Raw genomic sequence first — 22,984 nt, 5'->3', positions numbered from 1 at the left:
CTCTCCCAGGAGGAGTACTTGCATATGTTCTAGTGCTGGATGATATTTTTAAAGCAGATTCAACTAAAAGGGACTGATGCTGTAGTTCCAATTTATCAAACCCTGGACATGCTTGAACTCTATAAAGATAGTTGAGTTTTTTAGGAACCACAGGCACAAGCAGAGGTACTTCCCAATTCTGAAACATGGTATCTTTCATTGGATGATGAAAGGGAAACTTCAAGCAGTCCTTTGGAGCTCAAATGAAGGTACTGGAAAATGGAGGTAAATTGAGGATTACTAGAGGAAGGATGCTAGATTTTCCATAGTTTAAAAAAAATTATGAATTGTATTTTAGTTACATTGGAGCAAACATTTGGCCTATTTGACATTTTATCATCTTATGTCTACATTGCTGAAAGAATGTCCATTTAAGCAATGAGTCTGTGAAACCTTTTGAAAAACTCTGATATATCAAGTTTCAAGTTTCAGGTTTAATATATTCTTTGATTTGATCGCAAAATCATATTTCGATGCGATTTACAACAAATAACAAATCGAATAAAAATAATAAAATTCACATATATCACATTAAATACTACTAGACATTAATACATTAGGGAAAAGGGCAGTATAAAATACAATATTAAAAAAATAAAAACAGTAAATAAAATCGGGTATAGGTTTAATATACACAGGCTGGGAAACAAGTACCCACATATCTCAAAGAACAGATTCCACCTATTTCAGTGAACCTCCACATCCTGCCCTCAAGTATAATAAAGCCGGTTTATTGAAAAGCATCTTTAAAAAGCCAGCCCTTTAGAAGGCTTTTAAATTTATTCAGTAATTTTTCCTCTCTTAGGTTAATTGGAAGTAAGTTCCAGATTTGGGGGGCTGAAACAGAAAAAATCATGTCTCTCCTTAGGCCTGGCTCTCCTGCATTGAAAGAGCTTCACTAGTTAGTGATTCAATTTAGCTAAAAGGTTAGGATTGCTTGATTGTCCTCAAGTTTTTCTCAGGATAGCGCCTATATGCTCTTTGCAATCAGTGCCTTCTTTGGAATATTGAGGTGAATTGAGGATTATTAGAAGAAGGATGCTAGGTTTTCCACTGTAAAATAAAAAATATATAAAATAGTTATGACTATCCATTTAGTTACATTGGAGCAAACATTTGGCCTATTTATAGGAAGTCATTGACATTTTATCATCTTTACTTCACCTGCTGAAAGCATGTCCACTTAAGCAATGAGGCTGTGAAGCTTCTTGATAAACTCTATGTTGCTCTAAGTGACTCAGACTAGCTTTTACTGTCTCATTCCTCTATACAGTATATACAGGACTCAGGAGAACCAGCTCTGAGCCTCAAAACTAGGGGTTCTACCTGCAGCAATACACTTCAGCTGGTCTGAGCCACTTACAGAGACATATCAGTGTTTGTTTATCAGAATTTTTCAATGTCTCATCGCTCTATCAATACAGGAGAGCCAAGGGGTAACTGGTTAGTACAGGAATGCTATGTGATTATTGCCTTTAAAATGGGTGATGGTAATTACTCATGCAGTAAAATATTTTAATGGTTATGTGTGACAGTGCATGACCATTAATTTAAAAAAACTAAAAAAATTTTTTTAAAGCCATTTTTACAGCTGCAGTAAAAATGGTCATAGCATGCAGTAAAAACCTATTTAAGGCCATGCTAAGGGCCATTTTTTTGCTGCAGCTTCGTAAAAGAACTCCTAAGAGAGTAATTTTACATTATGCATTTACTAAAAGTACTATTTAAGGCACCTATTTTATTTTTTTTAAATGTAGGCCTCTAAGTTTCTTTATAAAATAATAGCATAGATAGCTGTATTGTGAAGCTAACAAGAACGTGTTGTGACAGAGAAGCCTCTGTCACTGGTTCAAAATCTGTTTTAAACCCTGCCACTAAAGCAAATGTGCCTATTCCTAAGCCAAGGAAGCTGCCCATTAACTCTGTTCCCAGTGCTAAGATCAGACAGGCATGGCAGAACAGAGAAGGGATAGCAGAGAAGAACAGAATATCTGTTCCAAGTCACTATAATCCCTTTTATAAACATCTGTTAATTCTCCAGTAAAACCTCTGGTCAGGCAATCTGAAACAGCAAGGATTAAGGAAAGGGGTGGAGCTGACAGGCAAAACTGACTAGAGCACCAGTGAAAGTTACACAGCAGAATAAATCAAGGCCAGCTGAGAACAGAGGGAGGGTATCAGGAACCTGAAGGAAAGGACGTTACTCACAGAACAGGGAACAGAAGGCTAGTAGCTTTGTCTTACTGCCTTCTGCTAAGAAACCTCCAGTCCCACAGCACTGCCATATTGACAAAACTCTGCTTCCTAAGCAGAGGCTAATTGGAAGGGAAAAGCTCCATGTGCAGGGCTGGCCAAATGCTGCTCCAGAGAATAGCCTGTACCCAGCTTCATTGAAAGCAGTGCATGCACATAGATCTCATGCATATTCATTGGGGAAATCCTGAAAACCCGACTGGATTCGGGCTTTGGGGACCTCTGGTCTATGGTGGTTTAAATTACATCATTTCCCTTATAGACAAAGCCTAACAAATGTAAAATAGCTTTGTAGGTTTGTGCGTCTTTGAAGTGTGGTGGGTTTTTGGTCCGGTGGTCCGACGTAAAGGTCAGTCAGGGAGTGGATTTAGTGACCTGACATTTCACATCCCTGATAGTGAGAACTTTTGGGAGGGGAAATTTAGACCATTAAAACAAAGGTAGATGGTTCTGCTGCCCAGAAATAAGAAGGGTCAGTGGGGATATTCATACTTCAGGCAGGGGAGAACTTCCTGAAGAAACACAGTGGGCTCAATACAATAATTGTGCCAAGCCTCAAAAGAGTGGAGCTAAGCTCTTGCATATAAGTCCTTGAAACCAGAATGCTGCCCAGAACTATGCAAAGCATGGCAGCAGAACTGTGAGAAAGAAACCCGGTTTAAAAGGGACTTGTTTTGGAGGTTTTTTTTTCCCCTTTTCTGATTGATACAAAAAGTGGCTATAAGGAGAACTTTGTTTGTGATCAATCTTTTCCAAGCATCATCAACCGGTGTGACTGTATTAGAACCAGTACAATTGAACTGGATAATAAAACTTGGAACTGGCAATTATTGGTGGAAGGTTTTCCTTTTCTTTTTCTCTGCTGTGGTCTTCCAAAGAGCGCTAATACTTGCGCCTAGGGCGGGAGCCGGGTTGCCAGCGCTAGGCTTACCCCTGGCCCCGTCACAGAGTTTATGCAAGCACTTCCTGATGGATGCATATAATTATACACTCTGCCTATGTAGCATATCAAAGGAACAGAAACCTGACAGAAATCCTTTGTCCGTCCTTGTTACCTGATATAACTATGAACGATGAGACAGTAGGAACAGGCCATCAAGCTTGTGGATCCTGTCAGATATGTGATATATGTACAAAAAAAATTTTTGCAACCCAGTAGACATTAAAGAATACGAACTTAAACACACCTCAAACTGTAAAACTGATGGTATGGTCCACTTGATAAGATGTCCCTGTAATTTGATCTATGTAGGTTGGACATCCAGGAAGTTTGATATCTGCCTGACGGAACATAAAAGTAATATAAAAAATCGGGTACTTGGGGCACCACTAGCTAAACACTGTGTAGACCAGGGGTCTCAAAGTCCCTCCTTGAGGGCCGCAATCCAGTCAGGTTTTCAGGATTTCCCCAATGAATATGCATGAGATCTATGTGCATGCACTGCTTTCAATGTATATTCATTGGGGAAATCCTGAAAACCCGACTGGATTGCGGCCCTCAAGGAGGGACTTTGAGATCCCTGGTGTAGACAAAGGACATGATTTTTCCTCATTAAGAGCTTTAGTACTTGATTTAGTGAAGAAAGGGAGGAGAGGGGGGACTTCAGAAGATATCTGGCTCAGCCCGAACAAAGTTGGATTTTCCATCTTAAAACTTTAGTTCATAATGGTCTCAATAGAAATATGGAATGGCAACATTTCTATTGAGTTCATGTGCCTTTTAAATCTTGATAGTTTAGATATACTTGTCATCAGTATTAGCTATGTTCTACCGAGAATATTACAGAAAGTTTACATTACATTAGAGATTTCTATTCCGCCAATACCTTGCAGTTCAAGGCGGATTACATAAAAGTTTTCAGAGATTACATAAAAAGTTTACATAAAAATTTACAGGAATAGCATAAGAGATGTCATAAGAGTTACATAAGAATTACCAAAGAGTTGTTATCTTAAGGTGGTAAGTGATGGGTAAATAGAGGCATTTTAGCATTAGTTGGGTAATTAGAAGTGGTGTTGAGGTAGGAACTGGTCGTGTTTAGGTAGGAACTGGTCCTGTTAGATAGGTTTTATGTATTTTTTGAAGAGTAGGGTTTTAGTATCTTTCTTGAAGGTTTTGTACTCTGTGGTCGATGACAACAGAATGGTGATTTGTCTGTCCAGTTTAGCTGCTCTGGTGACTATTAGGTTGTCATATAGTTTTTTTCGTTTGACATTTTTGGATGGTGTGTGTGTGAAAAGTGAGTGGGTTCTCCTGTGTCTGGATGAGGAGGATTGAGTTAGTCGGTTGGGCTTTCTCTGTTAATAGCTTTGAATAGTAGGCAGTAGAATTTGAAGTGCACTCTTACCTGTATTGGGAGCCAGTGAGAGTCAAGGTATGCTTTTGTGATGTGGTCATATTTTTTTAACGAGTAGATGAGTCTTAGGGCTGTATTTTGCATAGTTTGTAATTGTTTCTTAATTGCCCTTCACATTACAAGATAGCCAATGAAACTAGCTTGTAGGAGTGACATCATGAGAGGGATTTTTTTTTTTTTTTTTTTAAAGAACACTGCCGCCATTTTGCCGGTGTCTGAAAATACAGGCAGATAAAATTACTGAATGTAAGTACAGATCACTATTGCTTTGTTTAAAGTAACTAACAAGATTTGCTAATTTATGTTTTTATCTCTCAGAGTATAACGTGCCCCAGACATTCGGCCCTGAGGCAGCGGATAAAATAAGGGAGTTCCGCGAAATGCTGGCCGCGTCAGCTTTGGCTCTTTCCCTAAAAGGCACAGAGTAATAAAAAACAAGATTTAACAAAAGGAACAAGATAAGTGATGTTACCTTTTTAAATTCTGAATAATCTGTTGGTACCTTCAAGTTGTGGGTGTTTCCTATGTTGCTATAGTGAAGATAAGGAATCATAAAAAATAGACACAAGGAAAATGTAGATTATATTAAAACTAAAAAAGAAATATTATTGAAGGATTTTTTTTTTTGGCCAATATCTGCATTGAGGAGAATTGACTAAATACGCTAAAACAGTGTGCATTGAAAAATTAATATGCGTTTGGCTCCAGTTTCTGAGGCTTTTCCCCCCTGTATCTATGTATGTGAGATCTATAGTTAAACCAAGGGACTCCCCAACATCAGAGTGGGATTTAACACTATTTAGCTTGGTATTATTTGGACCACTTGGTCAGACAATATTTTTTGTTTAGAGTCCCTTGATACTTCATTTGGGCAGGTACAAAATAAGTACCTGTTTAAAATGTGTTCTGTATTTCCTAAATTGATGTTCTGTCCCCTCTAATGATGCAATGACTTACATACTATCATCATAGCCCTCCTATGTGATGGGGATTGCACCTGGCCTGAGGTTTGTTGAGCTTCTTATTCAGTTGGTGCCTGATCCTGCCACCTCCCAATTTCCCAGAGCATGTGATATGCTACACAATTGGACGTTGCAGTTCCACATGCAGCATTAGATTGACATGTACATATACGGTTATCCCAGCTGGCACAATTTAGGCCATTATTCAGATATTTAGCTGCATTACCGTTGGTGAGATTCTGCTGTTTCAAGTTTATTTAAAATTTATTATACCGCCCACTCGAGCCTTCTAGGCGGTGTACAAAAATGTCATAACAATATGCCAATTAAAATGCAATATAATAAAAACAAACCCAGGGAAAAGACAATTTTAAGAACAAAGACGAACGGGAATGAAAGGGAAGAAGGGGTTGGAACTACAATTGATAGAAAGAAAGAGGAGAAGAACAAAAGGATGGGGAACTGTATGTAGAAATCTTTCTTTAAATCTAAGTCATCCTTAAAAGGACAGTTTAAGTTTCAAAGGCATCAAGGCCGTGCATGGCTTGTGCACTTTGGGAGTCTCCCCTATGCTACATCGATGCGTTCCCCATTTGGAGAAACAAAGATGTTGAAACTATAGCTATTTCATTGCACGTACTACACTGATATGCGACCTTACCTCTTTCCAAGATAATTGCTACCTGGGGCACCTCTTTCTCACCACTTCAACTACAAAACAGACAACCTTTACCTTATACCACAGGAATGACTGATTTTCTAGGGGAAGCCTTGATAAAGCATCGGGTAAAACATGTTGGCTACATAAATCCCCTACGTATGAAACCACAGGCTAAGTACTAATTAAAAATTTCAATCAACGAGTTATATAAAATTATGTCTAAATGGGCGAAAATTGAGAACCAACGCCGAAATGACACGTGAAGTTTAAAGTAATGAAGATTCTGAGCTTTGAGTGGTGTCGCTGAGATTCTTTATAAGGAGGGACAAATAGTATGCAAATTTTGAACAATAGGGATATGCATAGTTAAAGATTTGTATTCTGCTGACATTTATCATATTTCTGTTATATGGTTGTTCTACAATGCTGTTGTAATGTGTATACTTCTGACACTGCCTACCTCCAAGTTTTCCTCATTGATTGTATTTACACTTGGTCATTTCACTACTGTTATGCTTTTATACGTTGTTTATGCCAAGCTACAACTGTTGTATACTATACAGTATAGGGCAAATCTCATCAAAAAGGCAGTTAATATATTCTAATAATAATTACAGTAAATATCTGCATTAGTGTTACCCACTGCATGACTTGACTCCTCATAACCAAAGTGCTGTAGGTCTTGCTCTATATCACCTTTTTTTTTAAAAAAAACACAAAACTTCTAAATTGATCCTTTAAATATGTTCTTTAGCAGAGTCCAGTGCTGAAATTTGCTGATAACAGGTCACATATGACACCTTCAAAGAAGAAACCACTGAGTAACTAAAGAACTGAGCTTAGAATAGAAAAACTTTCTCAGGCGGGTTGTAAGCCTCAGAACTTGAAGCGTTATTTTACCCAGAATGAGTTATTTTGTGGAAACAATCCACTGATCCTGCTCACCTCATAGGCAACAACCGACCCTCACTCATACTAAAATTATTTTATTTTATTTGTACTATCAATTAGTTCTAGGCAATACAATGCTCCCCCGCGAATTTGCGGTCATTCGTGGTATTTTCTGACCGCGAAGGGGAGGCAGGAGAGGGCAGCTGGAGAGGCAGGAGAGGGCAGCCAGAGCACCGACTGGCTCTTCCTGTACTAAAGTCAGGCGCACGCTGCAAGCTCCAGCACTCCAGCACTTCTGCACTATTTTTTAGGCACTTCTACTGCAATTTTAACTTGTTTTTTATGTTTTTAACAGTATTATTTACCTGCCTGTAATTTTATTTTTTAACAGTATTATTTACCTGCCTGTAATTTTATTTTGTAGCCATCTTTGTGTCTTCCTTGTCTTTGCCGCCGCAAAGCGGCGTTGAGCCAGACTCCGCCCCCAACAGGTTAGCCTATGTTATATCCACCCAGACTCTCTGCGGCACACGCCGCAGAGGCGCACGCTAAAGGTGTGCGCCAAAGGAGCACACAAAAGGAGCAGATCCTGCTCCTTAGTGCACTCCTTCGTGCGCAAACTGAGGGCGCCACCTTTTTTATACCCTTTTTTTACTCTACATTTTTACTTGGTTTAATACTTTTTACTAATATTTCATCTCTTCTTCACACATTAACATTAGAATCGTTCGTCATTTTTAAACCCAATAACGTAAAGGCCAATATGTTCTCAAATAGCTATAATATTCCAGTCCACTGGGGCCATCGTCCTCCTTTAAAAAGTAATGTTTCGCTCCGCTCAAATACAACATTGGAAATTCCTATTTTACCTAACTTTCTAATAATATCTCAAACAGATCCTTACCCTCAAACACTTATAACTATAAAATCAATAATACAACTTTAAAAATAGGCCTAATTAACTCCAGATCAATCAAAAACAAACATCATCTCCTAAAAGATACAATCCTAGCCCAAGGATTTCATATTCTTTGTATCATAGAAACTTGGCTCTCTGAAGGAGAGGAAGCTTATTTATCTTATTGCTGCCCCCCAAACTACGATTATCACTGGAATCACCGTCAAAATCGTAAGGGCGGTGGTTTAACCATCATTTTTCAAACTGGTCTGATCGATTGTTGCGACCAATCATTAGGTAATGTCCTTATCGAATATTTACACGTTAAAATAAAATCTTATCCTAACATTGACCTCTTACTACTTTATGCCTCTCCTCCCATAGGACAAAATAACATAACAACATTACAAAATCTAATATTTGATCACTGCACAGCCTCTCCACATCCCCTGATTATGGGTGATTTTAACATATACTTTGAAGATCAATCAATCTCAGTTACAAAGGACATGCTAACTCTTATTAATACCGTAAACTTATCTACAATTATTCACCAACCAACTCATGTAGCCAAACATACTCTTGACATGATACTTATACCTAAATCCCCCCCTTTCAATTATTCAGAACCTTCAGTTCATCCAGTACCCTGGTCGGACCACTATCTTATATCCTGCAATTTTAAATTCCAACAAATCATACCAAACCTATTACCAGCTAATCATAAAACAATTTCATATAGAGCCTTCTCAAAAATTGAATTAACCGATATAACAGCTATTTTTAATTCCATCAGTACAACCTTTAGTTCCTCTACTTTCGACGAACAACTACTAATCTGGGAATCCTCATTAAGGGCTCTCGTAGATAATGAAGCTCCTTTAGTATCTAAAACAATTTCATACCGCAAATCACTAAATCCTTGGTATACAGAAGAACTTTCGCTTTTAAAAAAACAACAGAGATCACTAGAAAGAAAATGGAGAAACAATAAATCTCTCAGAAATTTACAACAATACAAAGAACAGGCATCATTTTACAAACAAAAAATCAATCAAGCTAAAAATAATTACTATAACAAAAAAATCATAGAAGCAAAAAATCCAGCAGCTTTATACTCACTAGTGAAGTCAGTTTCTCCTATATTAAAAAAAGATACTAATCAAAAAAGCATTCTTACAGCTCAAGAAATCGCGGATTATTTCTCAACCAAACTAAATACTGTCCGAAATACATTTCAACAAAGTACTTCTACTCATTCTACAGATAATAATATTCCTTTATCTATCCCTACTTCCAAATGTTCTAAATTTAAAATTCCAACAATAAACAACATAGAACTTAGTTTGCGTAGAATCAATCTAAAAGGCTCTCGTGAGGAATTAATACCACCATTCTACCTTAAAAAATTTTTCTCCTGTTTGGGTCCGTTCATCCACTCTTTAGTACAAAACAGTCTCCTCACGGCTTCTTTTCCTCAGAATTGGAAAAAATCTATTATTATCCCAATTTTGAAAGATCATAAAGTTACTTCAGACGAAATTTCTAATTATCGCCCTATTGCAAACATCCCTTTTTTGGCAAAACTTACTGAGAGACTTGTGTTTGAACAAAGCTCAGATTTCGTCGAATCAACCAACGTTCTCCATCCTCACCAAACTGGGTTTTGAAAATTCCATAGTACGGAATATGCCATGATAGGTTTGACCAATAATATTCATTACTTCCTCGACCACCACAAATCCGTAATTTTAATCTCACTGGATCTAACTGCCGCTTTCGACACAATTGATCATGACCTATTAATCGATTGCTTAGATTCAATTGGGATTAAAGACCAAGTTCTAACATGGTTCATTTTATTTTTATCGAATCGTTCATCTATCGTCAGCTTCAATGACAGCAAGTCCAAAATTTACTTTTCAAAATATGGTATCCCGCAAGGTTCTATACTGTCCCCCCTTCTTTTCAATATATTCCTCTCCCCACTTTTAAATATAGCACAATCACTAGGTTTCACAACATTTGCGTACGCTGACGACATTCAACTCATCCATCCATTAGATCCTGAAAACAAAGAAGACATTACAACTATCAACAATAAACTTGTAATAATAAAAAACTGGCTCAACACAAATAAATTGGCATTAAACCTCAAAAAAATGAAATCATTGCTCTTTTCTTGGAAAAGAGATACAGCATTAAGCTCTCCAATTTCTATCAATAACACCGAATTAGAACTGGTTACCACTATAAAAATTTTAGGCGTCTTGATCGATGATAAACTTACCTATCATGACCATGTTAGCAATATTGTCAAAACATGTTTTTATAAATTGTGTTTAATTCGTTCACTCGCCAAATTCCTAGAGCCTAAATCTATTAATATTCTAATTCATTCTTTAATAATATCCAGAATAGACTATTGTAACTCTCTCCTTCTTAACATTACTCAAAAAGAAAAAAGAAGGCTGCAATTAATCCAAAATACCGCCGTGAAACTGATCTACAATGCAAAAAAATATGATCATGTTACCCCCCTGTTGATTAAATCCCATTGGCTTCCGGTAAGCCATCGTATTACTTTTAAATTACTGTTTTTAGTTTTTAAAGCCTTGAGTTTTAATGAACCACAATTTATCAACAGGTGGTTAATCCCTTACAACACGACACGATCTCTCCGCTCGACTTCTCACAATCTTCTTTCCGTTCCCTCACTGAAAGTTATAGGAATTAGACGGCACGATATGTTTTCAGTTATGGCCCCCTAATCGTGGAATCTTTTACCCCAATATATTAGAGAATTAAAAGACTTAACCTTATTTAAAAAAACTTTAAAACATTTCTCTTTAAAGATGCATATGATTCCTAGCATACTAATTATCGATTTTTACTTAAGCAACTAAAATCACCCCCCCCCCCTTTTTTGTTCTTTCCTTTTATGTTTTTATTTCTCTCCTATCCAAACATTGTAACTTTCTCCCCACTTACCCACACAATTCTTGTAAGTTTTAACCCATAACAAAAGTTATTTTGTATGTATGTATTTTGTATGTTAAATTTTAACCCATAACAAAAGTTATTTTATATGTTAACACCAATATTTTGTTTGTATATTTTATTATGTTGTACATCGCCTAGTAATTTAAATAGGCGATTCATTAAGAACAAATAAACTTAAACTTGAACTTAGGCCTTACCAATCAGGAGCTGCGTGTCAAAGCAGCTCCTGATTGGTGAGGCCTGACTTTAGTACAGGAAGAGGTGGTCGGAGCATACAGCGAGTGATTTCCTTTACTCGCCAGCGCTCCGGCTGCCCTCTCCTGTCTCCCCTGCCTAAAAACCGTATTCACAGTTTTTCAACATTCACGGGGGTTCCTGGAACGGAAGCCCCGCAAATATCGGGGGAGTACTGTATAGCTAAATTCTCATTAATTACTTCATAAGACAACGGTATACTTTAAAAAAAAAAAAACACATCTTAGCTCAGTTCAGGACACAGAATCAGCAGACCAATGCAAGCAAACAAAAAATAAATTGTATTTATAAACTTTTTACCATTTGTGAAAATTTTGAAAGTTTAATGCCAAGTCAATTGATGGCTGTTTTTGCCTTTTAGACCTTGCTTCAATAAATTTCCCTGACGCAGCGGGAGTGCTATTTTGCCCTGCGAAACGCAGGAACAATAAAGAGAGGCTCGCTTTGAGCAATGGTCTGAAGTCTATGGGTGTTTGGCATAAAAAACAAAGCCAAAGATAAGTAAAGAGAAAGATTATAAATACAATTTATTTTTTGCTTGCTTGCATTGGTCTGCTGATTCTGTATCCTCAACTGAGCTAGGATGTTTGTTGTTTGTTTGTTTTTTTAAAAAAAGTATACCTTTGTCTTATGAAGTAATTAATGAGAATTTGGTTATATTGCCTAGAACTAATTGATAGTAAAAATAAAATAAAATAATTTTAATGTGAGTGAGGGTCGGTTGTTTACCCATTCTGGGCAAAATAACGCTCCAAGTTCTGAGGCTTCAACCTGCCTGAGAAAGTTTTTCTATTCTAAACTCAGTTCTTTGGTTACTCAGTGGTTTCTTGCTCGTTAATTGATTGAAGATTTTGAGAACCACATATATTCTAATTTTGTGTTGTTATATGACCTTCAAAGAAGCCACATAATGAGAATTTTCTGAAAGTAATCAAATAACTTGAGAACAATAGCAATCAGATCCCAAATAATTGCAATAACATGTGGAAATGTGAAAATATAATCTTTAAATGTGAAAATATTACAAGGCAATAGGAATATTTAAAGCCTAGTTTGTTACAAATAGCAAAAATATAGACATTTAAGATTTGAGATACATAAATATTTGAAGTTTCATAGAAGAATTTTTCAGAGAAATAAGTATCAGATTTTAGGAGGGGGAGGAGAAGGAGGAATTTCCAAACAATAATTGCTTAGTTTTAGAAAGTTATTCTGAAACCTGAGTTTTGCTTGACTGAACTAATTCTGGAGTAAATTGTATAATATGGGGCCCATAAAATCGACACTGAAAAAAACGTGCTATTCTATAATCCATACTTAAAAGTTAGGTGCAATTTATAGATTAGCACTAATGCCCAGGAACCGCAAATAAATTTAAGCACGGCCATTTGCACCAATAAAATGTGGTGCAAATATCTACAGCTAAATTTATGCATGGAGGCCCTTATTTTACAATTATGCAAGCTCTAGAATGAGGGGGGCATAGGATGATGGTGAAAAGAGACAGATTCAGAAGTAACCTCGGAAAATACTTTTTCATGGAAAGGGTGGCAAACGCGGGGAACGTCCTCCTGGTGGAGGTGGTGGAGATAAAGAGTGTAACTGAATTCAAGATACGAGTGTCATTTCATAAATAATGTACACTATTTTTTTTTAATTTATATGTTTTAATTTTTTTTTTCCAAGTATTTCTTTACAATCCTTCAATATAGTCTCCCTGCTTTGCAATGACCGAGTCTCAACATCCTGGAAGCTTCATTATTCCATCCAAGACACCGTTTTAGTTCAGTTGCCGAATGGCTTGGGTACCGGAGGAAAAAAGCTCTTCCAGAGATGCAAAACAATGCCCACGCATAGGTTGTTTCAACTTTGGAAAAAGGTCAGTCTGTGGTCTCATGTCTGGACTGTAGGAGCATGAGGTAACACCTCCCAGCCATATTCGCATAGTTTTTCAATAACGAATGGAGAGTTCCATCTTCCCCATGACCAAAAAATTTTGATGAGCTCAAAAGTCAAACAAGTGATTATTTTTGTTTATGATCATGAAAGCATCATCATCACAGACAAAGTTCCATGTAGAAGAAGTGTCAAAGTAGTGTATTATCGTGATTTTTATGCAAAAAAAATGCGCAGACAAATGCACAAAACCCGACCTCAGTTGCTCTTGGCTGGGCCACTCATTCTTCACGACAACGCTCGCCCGCACTTAGGGAATGTCATTGAAAAACTACACGAATGCTCCCTACAGTCCAGACACGAGTCCACCAGACTTCAAACTTTCAACAAAGTTGAAACAACCTATGCGTGGACATCGTTTTGCATCTCTGGAAGAGCTCTCTTCTGCCAGTACCCGAGCCATTCAGCAACTGAACTAAATGGAATAATGAAGCTTCCCAGACGTTGGGACTTGGTCATTGCAAAGCAGTGAGACTACATTGAAGGATTGTAAAGAAATACTTGAAAAAAAAAAAAATAAAACATGTAAATTAAAAAAAATAGTGTGCATTATTTATGAAATGACCCTCGTAGCTTGGGACACACATTGGGATTGGATCTCTGTAGGAGAGGAGGGGATAGTAGATGGCATGGTTAGGCAGACTTAACAGGTCATATGGTCTTTATCTTCTTTCATTTTTCTGTTTCTATTTAATTTAAAAGCACACCTCACCCACCCAGGACTCGCCCATTTCTGTGCCCCCTGTTTTGCTTGCATGTATAATTTAGGCACAGATTCTATGCCAAAATTTACATGCATAACCCTTAAACGATTCTAATAAACACCAATAATTCCTTGCTAAAATGCTAATTATCTTGTTATTCAATTAAATTGCGTGCACAATTTTTAGCGCTTTATATAGAATTAGGAGGTCTGTGTATCAAGTATTTTCCCTGTATTTACAATATCAGCTCTTTATAAATTTTATACAGGGATGCCAAACACATGATCCAACAGTACCAGAACAACATTTGGTGTTCTGCTACACGCTTAATATTATCACTTGCAGTATTAGGTTTCAGTGCAAAAAGTGTTAGAATGCTCTGCAGACTAAAATACCTATTGAGTTATAATTTGGCTTTATACCCTGAACTTAATCCAAGCAGAAATCCTGACATTATCATATATAAACCTTTGGACACACATGGAATCTCTTCTAGAGCAATGCACACCATCAACCAGAGCATATTCTAAGCAAGGACACTGAGGCACTGAGACATGTGATGACTTATCCAAGGTCACAGAGAGAGTTACAGGCAGCGCAAGAGCTCATACCCTAGCATTCGAGTGTCTCTGATCTGCAATTCTGTGTGCTAACCCCTGCTATAAAATTACAGTAATCTAGAGACAAACACCGTGTAAACATGTTGAATAGCATGTACAACTTGCAGCTGCATAAGGGAGGGTCCCCCCAGCTCTAATCATCCCTTTTGGTAGACAATAATAGATATGAGCATGGTAGCCCCTAGATTCATAGCAGAGGTTATTCCCTTTCTCTGACCCAGTAACTAGCAATCTTGTTGCATGCTAACCACCTCAGACAGTAGAGTCCAGATGAGGTTTTTTTTTTTCCCAGTAAAAAGAGATTTTTCTGCCGTGCAGGAAGCAGCTCTCCTGAACCCCTCTCAATCCAAAGAACTGTTGGAATTAGCTGTTCTCCTGAGAGTTTTCTCTAGGGAAGGCTGACAACATAAAATAGATGTTGTATCGGGGTAATTTCTCCAGCTGAGTTAGTTTTGCACAAATTATGACAGGAATGAACCTCACTTCTAAGCCAGGGCACGAGTACAATCCCAGTCTCTCAAATTGGCTGCCCGATGCTCACTGTACAACTTGCATTGTGCCAAAGAGTTTCCTTCTGGAGTTCGTAAGGTATGACACGTACAGTATAGGCAACTTCTCCAAGTGCAGCTCTTTCGAGCAGGGACTGTCTTCTTTGTGACCCTGTACGTCTAAAAAGCGCTATAGAAATAATTAACAGTAGTAGCAATAAGTGTGTTTGGAAATTTTCTTTGATCAAGCCTCAGTGGGAAGCAGTCAATGTTGCACCTACATCCAAGATTAGGCACGGCTGCTTCATCTTCAAGTTTGTCAGAAGTCAATGGAAAAAAGTTTCCTGGTAGCACGGAGATGCCCTTGGTGAAAGGGGAGATGACAGAGTGCCTGGACTCACCCAGAGCCCTTGAGGAGGAGGCAGAGGAGAAACCAGGGACCCAGCCTGGACTGAACCTGGGTTGCAAAATAGAGAATGACACGGTGACAAAATTCATCACCGTTCCCGTCCCCGCGGATAACCGTGGGAAATAAGCCCATGTCATTTTCTAGTGTCTATTTCATCCTCTGTCTTTCTACACCAGCATTATTCAAAGCAAAGCTTGCGGGTCAGTGGTTGTGGCCATTCATACTCTGATTCTTCCCTCTTTCCTTAAAGAATGACATGAAGATGGTTTCCCGCAGTTATCCGCGGGGACGGGAACGGTGATGAATTTTGTCACCGTGTCATTCTCTATTTCAAAACAAATCTTCTGACTTTCAAGAAGGAAAACACATTTATCTGTAAAGAGATTTTCCCTGCTTCAAGCTTAAGAACTGTCACGATATCTTAGCTTTATGATAGAAAGAGTTCCTGTGAAAAGGACCTGAAAGAGGAGAAGGAAGGAGCACGAGAGGAGGAGGAGGTGCATGGGAATAAGATTTCAATTTGGGCCGTTGTGCTCAAATAGTGCATAGTTTGCCCAAAGTAGTGCTAAATTTAAGAATTCGTGAAAACCTGCAACAGACCTTGTCTAAGTTTTTCCTGTGGAATTTTTTTTTACCCTGGTTGAACGTGCAGGAAATTAACAGCTAGAGTTACTAATGTGTGCTATCCTGTAACCATACATTAATGCTTATAACACTCAATATTAGTAACCAGCTCCCAACCTACAGTATATGATATAGTGCATTTCAGTAACTCTAGCTGTGAATCCTTTATCGATGTGCTCTTTCTTTTATTATTATTATTATTGGCATGATAGTGTCCCCTGGCTCTTTTCAGACATTCACCTCAATCAGAACTGGCCTCTTGTGAACGAAGGCTTATGGTGTCATAGACTAACTATTGAGGATTTCTCCCCCTTCCATTTTTTTTAATCCCAACTTAACTCTATCCATTATAATGCTCACCCTTGGCCTAGAGCCATCTCGTTAGATTTATTTCCATTTATAAACCCCTGGGGGGTTTTCTCATGACTTTCTCTGGAATCCAGTAACATGTCTACTGTGAATTTGGCCAGTAGGTATCACTAAATTAATCGCTGAGACTCCCATATGCAAGTTCCATCTAGAGTCACATCCAGCCTGAGAAACCGAAGACCTCACCTGTGAATCAATAACATGTCTCCCTGAATGGCAGTTGCTAGCACTGCACCTGACTCGGAATCCAAAATTTACTTCTTCAAAATTGCACAGACTGCCTTGTAGACATTTTGCCCTGCTTTGGCCCAGAATTTAGCCTTTGGATTGATAATGGTGAAAGGGGTTAAATGGGGAGCTCTTTTAAGATGTAATTATTTTTTAAAAAAAACATTAGAATGTATTAAAAGAAAAGCACAATTTTGTGGCTACGTGTTGCTGTCACCTGACTTAATTAAAATCCCTCTTTTGACCAGGCCTAATCGCTCGTGAGTACAGGAAAAGAATCTGAATGCTGTCGGTACACACGAGGAACCAGTATCCATTTCCAAGATGGAGAGGCCTAAACTAAGTCACCAACACTTCAGAAGTACCCTCGAGTTCAGTCATTGATCCAGAGGCCTCTTCGGCAACTTCTAGTATAGTGATTTCAGCACTGATATAGCTCGGGTTAGAAAAGGGATTGAACCAACAGGGCGAAAAATTGCCCCCAAAGGCGAGTTTCATGCTTTCCCAGCCGCTCATCTTTTCCCAGGTTGGGCTCTCATTCTTTAGACGCTCAATGCCCTAGAAGAGGAACAAAAACACAAAGATAGAAAAAAGGACTGTATACAAATGCATATATACCCATCTGGTTCTGCTTAAGGAGCCCTTGTCACTAAGTTGCAGTACCACAGATTAAAATCCACCACCACAGGGTGTGCTCAGGAGTCCTGCAGAAGTTTTGGGATCTGCAAGCGCTTCCCACGTATTAAAAAAATAATTTATGCCATATCTATAAAATGGAAAGATTTATTGCTTTACAAAAGGGATATTTTAAGAAATTTCAGGATGTGTGGAAACCATTAACAAAATATTCTCAGGATTAAGTAAAATTATTTCCCTTATGTTTATCAGTTTATGAGGTAGGGAGGGAGGTATTTTATTATTACATATATCATACAATAATGGAGTATATGCTTGGGAGGGATGGGAGAGGGGTAGGGATAAGAATTTATGTAATATACCAATGATTGTTTATATGTGATGTATTTATTGTTACTGTGAATGAAAATATTTAACACTTAATGTAATTTTTGAAAATGAATAAAGAATTATAAAAAAAATAATAATTTGTATTTTTTATCACATGGTTAGCGCAGGGGCCTAAACTGCTTAATATATAGGTGTCAGTAAGGGCTCTCGCACTACTAGCCACATGCTAGTTGGAAAATTAGCGCATGGTCATCAATTGAGAAATGAAAAATGTGGCCATTTTACAACTGTGATACAAGTGGCTTAAGCACGTGAGAAACCCAGGCGCCAGTGATAGCACAGGACACTTTTTAGTGCAGCTTAGTAAAGTGGCCCCAGAACACAACAAAAGACCAAAAATAACACATGTGCCAATTGGGGACCTAACCCCCCCCCCCTTCCAAAGCCTCGCAAGCGGCTGCCGCTGCATTAACTGCCCCAAAGCCCATAGGGGATTTAAAGGGCTTTGGGGCTTTTGTTGTGTGGCTTTGTACTGAGGGATACCTGAGCATATCCTGTGGTAAGCCCTTTTAAGCATGCCAAGCCTTAAATAAAGAAAGGACCACTAAAAATCTTTATTTAAGGCTGCGGTTATTTATGTAATTTTTGTTATTGATTTTATTGCTTTTATATTATTGTTTTTTAGGTATATTTGTTTTACTATTTCTTATGATGTAATCAACTTTTGGATGGGTGGAATAGAAATGTTTTGAAATAAGTAAATAAAATCTCCTGGAATCTTTTCTACCTAAAAAAAAAAAATACAAAAAGATTATTTTTTTAAATTACAGTTTTATCCTTCTCCATTTATTATGTTTTCCTTTTCAGCCACATAAGAACCTCTAAAATCCTCTGTCATCCTTTCATTATTACAAAACCCTTTTGAAATTGTTTTGCTATCTTTTGCAATACTTTAAAATGAATTTCAACTTGTTTAATTACTTTCTTTATACTTTCCATGTCATGCTTAATCTTTCTTTCATTAGCCTTTCCTCCTTTATTAATTTAAATAACCTCCCTCTTCAGATATTGCTTTTTAATGGATTCTATTTTTAGTGTGACTGGACCTATGCACTGGAACGCCCTGTCATCTTATCTGCATCTAGAACCCTGCTTCTAAAACTTTAAGAAAGTTCTCAAAATGTTTCTTATTTCTGCTGCCGCTGGAGAATTCAAGGAGCAGGTGGCCAATCTGGGCTGAAAGACACACAATATCCTCTTTTTTGTACTCTTAACCCTAAATAATTTGTAACCTCGGTTACTTCTTTATATCTGTCTATCGTTACTGTTTAAAAAAAACTGCTATGAGAGTAATTACCATTTGGTAGTATATCAAATAAAATTAACTTTGAAACTTGACAGCATCTCATATAAAAATGATTCTTCTAAAGTTATGAAACCTGTGTACTTGTCCCTGCCCTATACTGTATTTAAGCTTTTTATCCAATTCTATTCAAATTTGTGCCATAGATACTGGAACGAGCTGCTGAAATTTCAGGGAGATTGGAACACATTGTGATAAAAGGTATGGAACACGATTGATAAAGGTATGGAAAACCTTTCGTATGCTGAAAGATTAGATAAACTGGGGCTCTTTTCCCTAGAGAAGCAGAGACTTAGAGGGAACATGATAGAGACTTACAAGATCATGAAGGGCATAGATAAAGTGGAGAGGGACAGATTCTTCAACCTTTCGATAAATACAAGAACGAGAGGGCATTCGGAAAAGTTAAGAGGGGCCAGATTCAGAACCATTGCTAGGAAGCTCTTCTTCACCCAAAGGGTGGTGGACACCTGGAATGCACTTCCAGAGGGTGTCATAGGACAGAGTCCAGTATTGGGGTTGAAGGGATTAGATAACTTCCTGAAGGAAAAGGGGATAGAGGGGTATAGATAGAGGATCACTATACAGGTCCTGGACCTGATGGGCCACCGCGTGAGCAGACTGCTGGGCATGATGGACCTATGGTCTGATCCAGCAGAGGCACTGCTTATGTTCTTATGTGATGTCATCAAGCATTTTTACAACTGCTTTCCTAGTGGCTGATAGCATAGATTTTGAAAGCTGATATCCAGGACGTGGGTGGGTGGGATATCTTTTTGGTTTATTTCTTGATTAAATTGTTGGATGGGAGGGGAGGGATATTTATCTTCTGCATTGTTATTAATGGAATTTAAGTGCTTATTTTGTTATTAATGCTTGTATAATTCATGGCCCTTTGTATTGGGTTTGAAGAATTAATAAAGATTGAAAAAAAATTTTTTTTTGAAAGGTGCCTTAATTTGGCTATTGCCTATGATCATCATCCGATTAATTTCTTGATTGGTTTCCTATTCAAAAAAAAAAAATTGTCTCTAATGTTTAATGAAATATTTTGTTTTAGCCATATGCAAGTTTGTGTACCAGAAAAGGAAACAAGGTCTATGATTACCTTGTTACTAACATCATAAGAACATAAGAATTGCCATGCTGGGAATGACCAAAGGTTCATCAAACCCAGTATCTTGTTTCCAACAGTGGCCAATTGAGGTCCCAAGTACCTAGCTAGATCCCAAGTAATAAAACAAATTTTATGCTGCTTATCCTAGGAATAAGCAGTGGATTTCCCCAAGCCAACTCAATAATGGCCTATAGACTTCTTTTAGGAAATTAGCCAAGCTTTTTATAAACCCCGCTAAGCTGATTTCACCACATTCTCTGACAATGAATTCCAGAGTTTAATTACATGTTGTGTGAAGAAATATTTTCTCCGGTCCTAGTATTTTTGGAAAGAGTGAACAAGCAATTCACATCTACCCTTTCCACTCCACTCAGTATTTTATAGACCTCTATCATATCACCCCTGAGCCGTCTCTTCTCCAAGTTGAAGAGCCTTTGCTGCTTTAGCCTCTCCTCATAGAGAAGTTGTCCCAAACATTTTATCATTTTCATCACCCTTTTCTAATTCCACTATATATTTCTTGAGATACGGTGACCAGAATTGCACACAGTATTGAAGTTGGGCCATTCCATAGAGCGATACAAGGCCATTATAACATTTTTATCTTTGTTTTCCATTCCTTTCCTGATAATTCCTAACATTCTATTTGCTTTCTTAGCTGCCGCCACACATTGAGCTAAGGGTTTCACGTATCCTCAACAATGACACCTAGATCCTTTTCCTGGGCAGTGACTCCTAACATAGAACCCAGCATCACATAGCTATAGTTCGGCTTCCTCTTTTCCACATGTATCACTTTGCACTTGTATCTTGATTCAGTCACTCAAGGTTTGTGTTTTCATTCTTCAGATCTAATTGCCATTGGAGCACACATTTCTTGGTAACTCTATGCAAGATTTTTTGAAACATCTTCTAACCCTCTTCAGTTTCATTTTTCCAATAAAGTCTTAATCCCAATCTTAGTTTTACCCTGTCTGCATTTGCCCGGTTTTAAATGATACATTCAGACCCTGTTCCCCAAAGTCCTGCAAGTTAGTCAAGGTCCAAAGGTGTTCCTTATCTACTCAAGGCTCTTACATCGTGAGAAAAGTAGCTATCTTTCAAGATATCCAGAAACGTCAATTTTTGTATAAAGTCCTAAGTCATTAATAGAATAGAGCAGTGGTTCCCAAACCTGTCCTGGGGGACCCTCAGCCAGTCAGGTTTTCAAGATATCCCTAATGAATATGCATGAGAGAGATTTGCATATAATGGAAGTGACAGGTATGCAAATCTCTCTCATGCATATTCATTAGGGATATCTTGAAAACCTGACTGGCTGGCTGGGGGTCCCCCAGGACAGGTTTGGGAACCACTGGGATAGAGCGACCATGATGGGTGGGGGGAAAACAAGGGGCTGTGATATACTAGAATAGTGGTTCCCAAACCTGTCCTGGGGGACCCCCAGCCAGGCAGATTTTCAAGATATCCCTGCCTGGCTGGGGGTCCCCCAGGACAGGTTTGGGAACCATTGTACTAGAAGAAGGGTCAAGAGTTTGAAAGCTGTGTGTGGTGGAGGGAAAGGACCATCAAGAGAGAAAGCTAGGCTTGGAACAAACAGTCTTGAGGACTCCACCATTTCCCACCACACCATCTGTCATAGACAAAAGTAAAGTTATGATAATATTTGTAATTTAATATATTGTAATAATTATATAGAAAACTTAAGACTAATTGCTTACTTATGTAAAGACAGGCTGTGTTGTACTCTAACGGAGGTATGCTTTGTGAGCTTTTTTGTTGGCAAGTCAAAGTTGAACGTCTCCCTAATTTAGCCTCAATGGTAAGCAATCCTAGGGGTCCTTTTATCAAGCTGCGGTAGGGGTTTAACACGCGTAATACCGCGCATTAAACCACCTGCCGCGCTAGCCACTAACACCTGCATTGAGCAGGCGTTAGTTTTTTAGCCGGCCACGGGGGTTAGCGCATGATGAAATGTCCGACGCACTAACTCCGCTAGCGCGGCTTGATAAAAGGACCCCCTAGTCTCTTCAGCTTCATTGTTATCAAAGCACATTTTTTATTGTTTCAGTGCTGAATGATCCCTTCAGCTTGAGCTATAGACCCTGGCTGAGTACAAATTATACGTAAAGCAACACAGACATTCGGAAACAGTGAACACAGATTCAAACACTTCAACTTGTGCAATCAAGCAGCTCCACTGGATTATTTACAACATTGGTTGTGTAAATTACATTTATGTGCTTTATTTCTTCAACCAATGCTGAAGAGGAAATATCAACACTGTATTCAGAGCAAGCCTTTCCTTCTGTTTCTTCATCAGCTAAGGAGATGCATCCAGAGGAAGCTGAATGTTTTGTGAAGTTTCACACATGCTTCATATCAAACCAATACATTTCCAATAAGACAATTGATCAAAACATAAAAGACATTTTTTCTGAACCATTCTTCACACTCACGTTTATTTACTTTCGATAATATTTGATTGGTCTAGTTCATCAGCCATTCTTTTTCTTTTCCTAATTCTAATTTGTGGAAATTCTGTGTCAAAACCCACAATTTCAGCAACCAGTTTGCTTTCCTTCAAAACGGCACTCCAGTTTTCTCTATTGATGTTCAGGCTTGATACTAAGGTCCCCTTTAACAAAGCCACAGTAGCGATTCTCCCACGGCAAATGCACCGAAGCCCATAGGAACAGCAGGAGCCCTAAGTTCTTTTTATTTCAATTTCTAGTAAAATAGTTTGTAGACTAACTTCCTCTTTTATCAAGCCGCACTGCTGAACAGCGCAAGCTCAATGCCAAGCCATCTATTCTATTCC

General features: G+C 38.1%; 1 protein-coding gene across 1 annotated transcript in view; it reads right to left on the bottom strand.

Moving 5' to 3' along the window:
• Window positions 1-223: 223 nt before the first annotated feature.
• ZDHHC3 (zinc finger DHHC-type palmitoyltransferase 3) overlaps window positions 224-22,984 on the bottom strand; it is an 85,231-nt gene continuing 62,470 nt past the window's right edge. Inside the window, exons 7-9 of the mRNA XM_033930328.1 lie at window positions 17,083-17,275; window positions 3,480-3,573; window positions 224-251 (exon numbers count right to left, since the gene is read on the bottom strand). Of these exons, the coding sequence (XP_033786219.1) occupies window positions 239-251; window positions 3,480-3,573; window positions 17,083-17,275 (300 nt within the window). The 3' untranslated portion in view covers window positions 224-238. The remainder of the gene's footprint in view (window positions 252-3,479; window positions 3,574-17,082; window positions 17,276-22,984) is intronic.

This window comes from Geotrypetes seraphini, chromosome 2 (genome assembly GCF_902459505.1).
Source record: "Geotrypetes seraphini chromosome 2, aGeoSer1.1, whole genome shotgun sequence".
NCBI classification, from domain to species: domain Eukaryota; kingdom Metazoa; phylum Chordata; class Amphibia; order Gymnophiona; family Dermophiidae; genus Geotrypetes; species Geotrypetes seraphini.
The sequence above is the reverse complement of the archived record's forward strand: the minus strand, read 5'-3'. Positions and strand labels throughout refer to the sequence as shown.